The following is a 10,259-nucleotide window of genomic DNA, read 5'->3' as shown; positions in this document are numbered from 1 at the left end:
CATCTTGCCTCTATGGGAAAGCCCCCCTCAGGGCTAAGGAGTCATCCCTGCCCCATGGGAGCCTTGTGACTGCGCCTGGTGCTTGTCAGGATTCTGGGCAACAGCGCCTCTGGCCTGTGGGGCCTTGCGGCCCCTCCCTGGTTTGGGGGAGAAGCTGCTGAGCTCAGAAGGCACCAAGGCCTCAGCACGTGGCAGAGCTGAGGTGCCCAGAGGGAAGAGGGAAAGGTCCAGGCAGTTCACAGCCACACCCTGGAGCCTGAGGTCCCAAGTGCCACCAGGAGAGACAAGGCAGCTGTGTAAACCCAGGGCTCCACGACCTCCTCTCCCTGGGGCTGCTGCAGATCACATGGCCTTGCGGACCGCTCCCACCCTGGGACTTAGGACTGGGGCCGGGGAAGAACCAGTGCCCCCTGCAGCTTGCAGCCAGCTAAGGGCGAACCTGTACATTTATTTAACTTTTAGTAAAGGAAATGAGGAACGGAGTATTGGAAATGAGTACTGGAAACTTCTTGCTTGTCCACACATTGCCCAGATGGGGTTGGGTGGGCAGATGGAGGCGGAGGTGGGCCAGGGGCCTGAGGGGAGATGGGTCAGCACACACACTCTCACGTCCCACCTCTGTCTTTCTTGCTCTGCCAAACCTTGGAGGTAAGGCCACGAAGCCAGAATTTCACCTTAACCCTGAGCTTCTCCTCTTCCCGGCAGAACACTCCTGGTGTGTGAAACCCCATTCATAAGTGCTGTGATACTTCCTGAAGTCTTGAGACTGGGGTGCAGGAACACACCCTGGGGTGTAGACAGGAGGACACCACCGATGCGATGATGTTTATTTAAACTGTCTCATCAAGATTCAGCACTGATACTGGAGACATCACCCCGATCACTTTGTTAAGTTTGGGGTCTCTCGACAATTTATTTTCAATAATCTGGTTGGCTCAGAGACATGATCGTGCATGGTATATTCACAAATGTGGAGAAAAAAAATTCTGGAAACCCGGGGGGGATAAAATCTCTCTCCTTTTTCAGACAAGGTTACATCAAGTCTGTGCAGCCTGGAGACAGAAGTACAAAACTCCTTCTGGGCCAATTCCTTCCCTCAATTTCTTAAGGTTGTCTCCCACACCAGGTTGAGAAGGTGGAGGGGAGGAAAAGCTCTCCCTTCACTCGCTCTCCTCAGTCCTGGGAAGACAGAAGCTTTACCACTTGATCAATAGTCTTGAATAACTGGATGGCTCCTTTTTCCTGAGGCCATGGAATGTGCTGGTACCACAGATCTGCCCCAGCCCCCAGTGGGAGCCCAGATGGGCAGGCCTTGATTAGTCTTCTCATCCTACAGCCGTTTTGTCCTGACCCGTGGGCAAGCCCCAATCATGGGCCAAGTATGGACTTGCCAGCCAAGTCCTTGAACTTGGAGAGGGAGGCGGGGCTTGGAAATGCCTTGTCCCTGGCAGGCACCTTGTCCTCAGGACTAGCTGAGCCTTGTGCCCGTGGGCAGGGATCAATTGGCAGGCATGGCCACTGCACTCTTTGTTGGTGGGAATGGGGAAGCCTCATTGGCCTTCCTGGCTTTTTTCTTCCTTCTCTTCTTTTTGGTCCCAAGTGATGCGTGGTCTCCATTGAGCTGGGGTGACTGCTTTTCCGGCTTCCCAACTGCGGTCCCGCTTGTGGTGGTGGTGGCGGCGACCAAGTCAGTGCTGGTCTCCTTCTTGGCTTTCTTTCTCAACTTCTTTTTCTTCTTCTTTGCCTCTCCGTCCACTCTGATAGGGCCGTGGATGGCAGACTGCTGGAGGATGTCGGAGGCCGACACCGCTGCCTCCCGGCACCGCTGCCACTCCTCCTCGCTGTCCTCACTGCTGCAAGGGGAGGGCACCGAGTGGCCATGGGGCCCGAAACCGCCTCTCACCACCCTCGGTCTCAGCCACAGGGAAGAGGTCGCAGTGGGAGGCGGCTAGAGGGCTCCGGCTTGGGAGTGAGGCCAGCCAGGTTCCAACCCCGGCTTCTCTGCTTCCCAGCTGTGTGACCTCATTAAGTGACTTCACCTCTCTGACCCTCAGTGTCTTCGTTTACGAAACGGGGATCTTAACAGAGCCCAGGCCTCACAGGGATGCCCCAGGAGTGAGGTATCTGGCACAAGATGGTGCTCAAGAAGCAGTAAAAATCCAAAGGCAACGCCCAACAGAACCTTTTCTCCCTCCCACTGAGGGCACCATTTCTCGAGCTACCTGACAGGGCTCCTCCTTGGCCTGGATCTGATCAGATTCTGCTCGGCTATTCCAGGGGACTGGCAAACACAATGGGCAAAAAGGAGGGAACGCGAGGAGAGGGTGGGACACCTCACCTGGAGCCCGAAGGTAATCGCTTTCGGCCAGGCTGGGGAGCAGCTTTCTTCTCGGAGCCTCCAGGGACGGAAGTGAAGAAGAGGCGGAAGCCTGAAATCCAAAGGGCCAGAGTCAGCAATACCAGGGGCCGGCCCCTCCTCCCAGGCACCAAGGTGGCCCTGCCCCTGCCCTCAAGGAGCTCCACGTAGAGGGGAAGACCCAGGAATCACTAGTGGTTAGCTGATTACAAAAAGATGTCTTGTGTGTCGAGAGGCACACGTGATGCCTGCCGGAGCCAGGGGACAGGGTACCTGAGGGGACGCCAGCTGCCCCATGAGGGCAGCAAGCCCTAAGAGGAACCGGAAGGCAGCAGGTGAACCTTCTGCGTCAGGCAGCTTCCACAGTAGCAAGTGGGCTGGGCACGGGGCAGACAGGCTCCCCCGGGGACGGCTGGGGAGTGCGGCAGTGAGACAGCCCCCCTCCGGCTCCCACACACAAAGGTACTTCAGGCGAGAGACTTCATTTCTCAGAGCCTCAGCTTCCCCCTACGGCTCCCCCTGTAGACGGGGGTATCATCACCACGATGCCTGCCTCAGAGAGGGCTGTGTGGATCAGAGAGTGTACCGAAGCGCTGTCTGCCACCCAGACACACATCAGGTGTGTCGTGAAACAACACCTGGCATTAACATAATAGTATGACTGCTCACCATCATCCTCTGCAGGGACTTTCTGTACCTCGGCCTTTGCCGGCTCCTTCACAACTTCTGAGATGGTAATTGAGCTACGGAAGGAGGAAATGGTTGATTTAGGATGAGATTTTGGGGTAAAAAGAAAAAAGTTAAAACTTTTTTTTTTTTTAAGTGGAGGGGACAGGGGCATGTGCCCGAGTAAGGATGGTAACGCCTATAGCCATAACATGCTAAATGGCCCCTGTCGGCGCGAATGGCAACACTTCCTTGTTCGAACCCCACTTTATTCCAGAAAGTGTTGAACAAGTTTTAAAGATACCAACAGTACAAGAAAATGAATGCATGGGGTGCCTGGGTGACTCAGTCATTAAGCATCTGCCTTCGGCTCAGGTCATGATCCCAGGGTCCTGGGATTGAGCCCCGCACCGGGCTCCTTGCTCAGCGGGAAGCCTGCTTCTCCCTCTCCCACTCCCCCTGCTTGTGTTCCCTCTCTCGTCTTTCTCTCTGTCAAATAAATAAATAAATAAAATGTTAACAAAAAAAAAAGAATGCAATTTCAAATAGAACAAAGAGAAAATAGGCTAGGAGGGACAGAAATTGCTGGAGAGAGGTCACATGGTTTGCTTTGAGTGTCCTGGCAGCAAGCATGAAAAGGGAACTAAGACCAATCTGGAGAACTGGTTCAGAGGTCAGCTTCTACAGCAGGGCAGACCTATTTTTTGTTTATTTTCTTAATTTTAATTTTTTAAAAATTTGAGTAATTATGGGTTGACATGCAGCTGTAAGAAATAAAACAGAGATCCCATATACCCTTCCCTTTCCTCCCTACGGTAACATGTGCATAACTAGAGTCCAGGATCACAACCAGGAAACAGACATTGATATAACCCACTGACTTTATTTACACTTCAGAGACCTGGCTTTGAATCCTGGCTTCGTCACTTCCTTGCGGTGTCCCCTTTGGCAAGAGACTTCATCTCTCTGAGCCTGTTACTCACCTGCACACCGAGAATAGTAGCCCTATGTTTTAGAATTGTTATGGGATGAAATGACATAGTGGGTATCAAGCACTTACTTAGCATAGAGCTTGGCCACAAGCAGGTGCTCAATAAATGGCAGCTATGATGATGATGAAGATGGTTACTGCCATCAAGCTGAGCAGCGAGAAGTACTGAGATCAGGAAGCATCTCTCTGGTGAATGCTGATGAAGTCACCATGCACTGCAGAGAACAACGCTCCCACAATGTCCTGGCAGCAAACACAGCAGCGCACTGGGTGCATTCTCCTAACTGCCTTCCCTACATGCCAAAGGCATCCCCTAGAGCGCTGTGCAGGAAAGCAGGGACAGGGCACAGAGCCTCTGCTGCCCAGGGGCCTAACTCCAACCTGAGTATCTGACACAGTGGTTCAACGTTGGTCTGCAGGGGACATCAGGCAATGTCTGCAGACATTTTTGGTTGTCACGACTGGTGGTGGTGGTGGTTGGTGGCGGGGGGGGGGGTAGATCGCTATTAGGATGTTGTGGGTAGAGGCCAGGGATGCTCACTGTTTTACAATGCACAGCGTGGCTCCCCACAAACAGGAAAGATCCAGACCAAAATGTCAGGAGTGCCAAAGCTGAGAAACCTTGATCTAACACAAGGAACCAACTAGAGTATCATTTAAGTCTCTTTTCAGAGAAACACAGAAACACCACGGGGAATATGCTGACCGTGGTTGACCTGTATCCTGCAGGATTTCCACCTGGGGAAACGTCCAATGTGGATCTGCAATGCCGCCAGGCCTTGTTCACCCTGGAGCCAAAGGGTCATGAAGACAAACTGCTCCCACGTGTTGAAATGCATGTTTACCACATTCGCGAGCTGGACTGGTACTGAGGCTGTGATGACTCAGGCTTCGAAGGTCTGGCCCAACATTCTGTCTCAGAGTGCAGCTGGCTTATACTTTGGGAGGACACGTTTCTCTTTTTGATAAATTGAAGGACTATGGCCTGAACATCTTCATCTCCCTTTCAAAAGCTGGTGGGGCTCTGCCAATCAGGAATAGATCTAGACCAGCGTATCCTGAAATGTGTTCCAGGCTACACTGATCAGTCTTCCCTGAAACAAAGCCACTGTGGCCAAATGAGTTTGGAAACTGCCGGGCCAAGCAAAACCACACAGGTCTCCTGACTGCAGGATTCTCAAAGCCTTGAATATACTGTTCTGAATCTAAGTCTCCAAGGGCACAAGGGGGTATATAGATTGCAGTGTTTCCCAACTTCTTAGCTGTTGGACCCCTTCTTTTGAGAGCCATGCTTTGGACTTGGCGCCTACTTGAGGAATGCCGACCGGGATCTGTACAAATTACATTCTCAAATGCAAGAAAAAGAACCAGTAAGGCACTGGGCATAAAGAAAGTACCCCCAAAATAGTAGTTTTGGCTGTCTCTAGCCTTCTTGTGGTGGGAATGAGCTCTTGCTTCTTGGGTTCCTCTTATTTTCATGGTAGCAGGATAATGCAGTAGTTAAGAGTGTGGCCTTTAGGGCCAAACACACTTGGGTTTGAGTCCCAGCCTTGCTCCTTACACCCTGTGGCTTCGAGCAAACGATCCTTCTCCCAGAGAGCCCGTTTCCTCATCTACAGAATAAGGACAAAGATAGCACCTGGATGGTGGGCTGGTTACAAATGCCATGAGGGGACATATGCCACGTGCTTGCCAGTGCCTGCTTGCACACCTTGAGCTCCCAGCTGATGTGAGCCATCCCTGTTTGTATTAAAGGAGGTAGGAGAAGAGAAAGTATATCTTTGGTTACCTGTCCAGCAGGGCTCCCAGTTTCTTGGCTACGTGAGCTCGGAATTCGGGGGTGGTCTGAAGTTCATTGCCATCTTGTTCATGTTCATCCACTTTATGCCTACAACACACACAAAAGCACCTCACTTCCCGCCAGCTCAGCAGCTGCCCCCTCCATGAGGGCAGGGACTCTGTGGGCTCGTTCACCCTGACATTCCAGGGTCTAACCTCGTGTCTGGCACATGGCAGGGGATCACTATTTGTTACAAGGGTGGATTAAATTTGAACCCAACATGCACAGTACCTGAGGCTCGGCTGGGTGGCTGGCCGCTGATTATTTCTGGCATCTGTAGAAATAAGGAAAATTGAGGCATTTATAAAGGAAATGTTAACAACGTCCGTTGGGCGTCGGACGTGATTTACACGTGTTAACACACGGAATGCTCCCAACAACCCTGTTAAAGGAGTTTTTGATGATTTTGCAAAAGAGGAAGCTGAGGCAAGGAGATGTAAACTAACTTGGCCAGAGTCACACAGCTAGTAAGTGACAGAGTTGGGGCAAGACCCAAGTCATCTGGCTCCAGAGCCCCCTCTTAACCACCACGCTGAACAAGAAAGTCTAAGTGTATTTGATTCCAGTGTTGACTGCACACCTACTATGTGCCTGCCTGTGTGCTAAGGGCCTGGTGGTCATTCACTCAACCAAATCCTGAAGCTCTAATACTACCCAGGTGGTGGTCCAGTTGCTGAACAATTTAGATATAGATCCCAGCCCTCATGGAGCTTCCATTCTAGTTGGTGGATATGGATGACAAAAACTACACAATTAAAATATAAAATTAGATAAATACACAGGGAAAAAATAAAGCAGGGGAAGGATGTAGGGGAGGGACTAAATGGGGGATCATTTTATAAAGGTGGACAGGGAGGAATTCACTGATAGGTCACATGTGAACAGAGATTTCAGAGAGGGGAGGGAGGGAGTCAAGCGCATACCTGGGGAAGAATCTTCCAGGTAGAGGGAAGAACACCTGCAAAGGCCCTGAGGCAGAAGTTTAGAACCAGCCAGGAGGCTGGTGTAGCTGCAGCCCAGTGAGTTGGGGGAGCAGCAGAAATGGGGACCTCATGGGATCAGGAAGGGCCTGGTGGGCCAATATAAGGACCTGGGCCTTGAGGGAGGCGAGGAGACAGTGGAGGATTCTGCACAGAGGAGGGACATAAATGGACTTGGGATTTTCCAGCATGTCTCTGGCTGTGTCGTGGACACAAACCATAGTGCGGCAATGGCAGAAGGAGGGGGCCTCGGCAATCATGGAGACGATGACAAGTGGCAGGGCTCTGGATGCATGTATTTTGAAGCAGTCAGCAGGATTTTGCTGATGGACCAGATGGATGGTGTGAGAGATGAATGAAAGATGCTTCTCAGGTCTTTGACCTGAGTAATGGGACAAAATGCACTTGTGTATTGAGGGAACCAATTGGACAAAATGATTACTTGGTAAATCTGGGCCCCAAGCAGGGCCTCATGGTCTTGAATGACTCCAGAGCACGCAGTTCATGTTGTGGTCTGTGTCAAAATGTGCTCTGGGGCACAGCACACAATACAAAGTGCCCAGTGCTCCTGTAGTTGGGGAACCTGGAAGCCTGGGATGGACCCCGTTCTTTCTTCTGAGCACACAGTCACAAGGAGGAGGAGTACTTCCTCCATCATGACTACACAGCCAGGGCAGTGACATAATGTCTCGGAACAGCAACAGTATGAGGCCCCAGACCCCAGAAGACAGGGTTCAGTTCTGGTTCTTCCACTGTGCCTCTGGGCAAGTCATTTTACCTCCCCAAGCCTTTGTTTTTGTCATCTATAAAATGGGGATAAGACCACCAACTTCCCAGAGTTACTGTGAGGACACAGTGAAGGTTTACAGTTTTGGACACTTTGTCTGCAGGTTTATCTCCTCCCTGGATTTGTAAGCGGCTGGAGCACATGGTCTGCCTCTTGTTATCTTTACATCTCCAGCTCTTGGCGTAGTCCCTTGGTGTGAAAGAAATGTTGCATAGGGCATTCAAAGTGTATGTTGCCCTAAAATATAAGTGGTTTGAGGTGTGGGTGATCGGTTCCTCATTACCAGATTAAAGAGCTGTATCAGGGGTTACCTTAATAATATAGTCACTTATGGGGTACCTGGGTGGCTCAGGCAGTTAAGCGTCCAACTCTTGATTTCAGCTCAAGTCACAATCTCAGCGTTGTGAGATGGAGCCCGGCATCAGGCTCTGCACTGGGCGTAGAGCCTGCTTAAGATTCTTTCTCCCTCTGCACCCCCACCAACTCGCGTGCACATACTCTCTCTCTCAAAAAAAAAAAAAAACACTTAATAATATAGTGACCTACATTTCCACATGGTCATGGACCAAAGGATGGGAGTTTTGCCCACAAAAGGCACTTGCCTGTGGCAGGGAGTGAGTGGCAGAACAGCAGTTAACGGCATGGGCTTAGAGTCAGAAAGACCTGGATTTATGCCTGACTCTGCTACCTACAAGCTGGATGACCTTTCTGAGCATCCACATTCTCATTTGTAAAATGCGGCTAATAATTGCTGGAATGGTACTGCTGGAAAAATTAAACTAGACAACAAATACGAAGTGTTTAGAACAGGGCACACAGGGGCGCCTGGGTGGCTCAGTTGGTTAAGTGTCTGCCTTCAGCTTGGGTCATGATCTCGGGGTCCTGGGATCAAACCCCACATCGGGCTCTCTGCTCAGTGGGAAGTTTGCTTCTCCCTCTCAAATAAATAAATGAAAAAAAAAAAAAAAAACGGACACACAGTAAACGCTGAACTCATGGTGGCTATTACTATTAGAATGACCCAAGAAGGGGCGCCTGGGTGGCTTAGTCATTAAGCGTCTGCCTTCGGCTCAGGTCATGATCCCAGGGTCCTGGGATCGAGCCCCGCATCGGGCTCCCTGCTCAGTGGGAAGCCTGCTTCTCCTTCTCCCACTCCCCCTGCTTGTGTTCCCTCTCTCACTGCCTCTCTGTCAAATAAATAAATAAAATCTTTTTTTTTTATTTTATTTTTTAAAGATTTTATTTATTTATTTGAGAGAGAGAGAGAGAATGAGAGACAGAGAGCATGAGAGGGAAGAGGGCAGAGGGAGAAGCCCAAGAATGTATGTCAAGTGTTCAGTATTTTTCCTGGCACACAGAAGGTGCTCAATAAGTAAGAGGGCTGATTATCAGCAGCTACGTCTACTTTGGTCAGCAGAAGGTTTACGATTTCACAAAAACAATGAGTGGCAAAGCTGCTATCTTGGATGCCACTTCTCCCACGTGCATCTCTTTTGTTGGTCAAAGCTGTTCATGTTTGAGACTCACGACAATCCTAGGACTCAGGCGTTTTACACATGAGGAAATTGTGGCTCTCAGAAATTATTTTACTTGTCTGGGGCCAGCTTCAGAGCTGGCACTTCATATCAAGTCCTCCCTTTATTGCCACAGAGAAATCCATTCTGTCAAGGCAGAAGCAACTGGACCGAAGTCTGGTTGGAGTCTCAGTCCCTCACTCATCAGAGAAGTGCCTTTCTGGCAAGTTCATTAAGAACTATTTTCCTTAGGTGCTAGGCCGTGGGGATACCATGGTGAAGAGACAGGCCAGATCCCAGTCTTCGTTAAGTTCACACTACGTAATCTCTCACTAAAATATTTGTGGAGCAAGTCAGGCCAGGATTAACTCCCTGACAAGTCCTAGGGATGCAGGGATGAAAGGAAAAAAGACAAGCAGCAATCGCAGGGAAAAAGGAAGCACCATCTATGAAGGGAATCGCACAAGGTATGATGGTGACACTGTGAAGACATGTAACCAGCTTTTCTGAAGAGGTGGTATCTCAGCTGTATCAAAGGGCAAGCAGGAGTTAAGCAGGAGAGAGAAAGTAGTCTATGTAGAGAGAATAATCACATGACTACTGCCACTTATTGGGCCTTTAATATGTGCCAAGCATTGTAGATGTATCACCTCGGTTATTTCTCAACCTTGGGGAGGGGAGGTGGGACTACCATTAACCCTACAAGTGCCTTGCCCAAATTCTCATTGCTAGTTGAGTGATGGAGTTGGAAAGGCAGACCTGTATGTAGAACCTGAAGAGAAAACTGCTGAGTTATGGTGTCCAGGGATGAGGTGATATAATTTGGAGTCTACCTATGGGAAATGCAATGTGGCAGGACAGCAGGAAGGTAGAGGTGGGCAGGGAATGAATTACCAAAGGGCTTGTAAGTCCTTTTAAACAAAAGCGGGGGTTCTTAACCTTGCTTTGCTATGGCCTGCTTTGGCAGTCTGGTAAAGCCTGGATCCCTCCTCAGAACAATGTTTGAAATGCATGAAACACAACACATATGATTACAAAGAAAGCCAATGATACAGAAATCCAGTTATCATTAATAGTAAAATAAATAAATAAATAAATAAATAAATAAATAAATAAATAAATAAA

At 49.8% G+C, this 10,259-nt stretch overlaps 1 protein-coding gene across 5 annotated transcripts in view; it reads right to left on the bottom strand.

Annotated features, from left to right (window-relative positions):
• Positions 1-901: 901 nt before the first annotated feature.
• Positions 902-10,259, bottom strand: part of C14H12orf43 (chromosome 14 C12orf43 homolog) — an 11,188-nt gene continuing 1,830 nt past the window's right edge. The window contains exons 2-6 of one of the 5 annotated variants that reach the window (XM_021703529.1): positions 6,085-6,127; positions 5,803-5,901; positions 3,026-3,099; positions 2,339-2,429; positions 902-1,853 (exon numbers count right to left, since the gene is read on the bottom strand). In XM_021703529.1, coding sequence (XP_021559204.1) covers positions 1,499-1,853; positions 2,339-2,429; positions 3,026-3,099; positions 5,803-5,901; positions 6,085-6,127 — 662 coding nt within the window. In that variant the 3' untranslated portion in view covers positions 902-1,498. The remainder of the gene's footprint in view (positions 1,854-2,338; positions 2,430-3,025; positions 3,100-5,802; positions 5,902-6,084; positions 6,128-10,259) is intronic. The other 4 variants (XM_044921129.1, XM_044921131.1, XM_044921132.1 and 1 more) reach the window with 4 other exon arrangements.

The sequence above is a fragment of the Neomonachus schauinslandi genome, chromosome 14 (assembly GCF_002201575.2).
Source record: "Neomonachus schauinslandi chromosome 14, ASM220157v2, whole genome shotgun sequence".
Classification (NCBI taxonomy): Eukaryota; Metazoa; Chordata; class Mammalia; order Carnivora; family Phocidae; genus Neomonachus; species Neomonachus schauinslandi.
The sequence above is the reverse complement of the archived record's forward strand: the minus strand, read 5'-3'. Positions and strand labels throughout refer to the sequence as shown.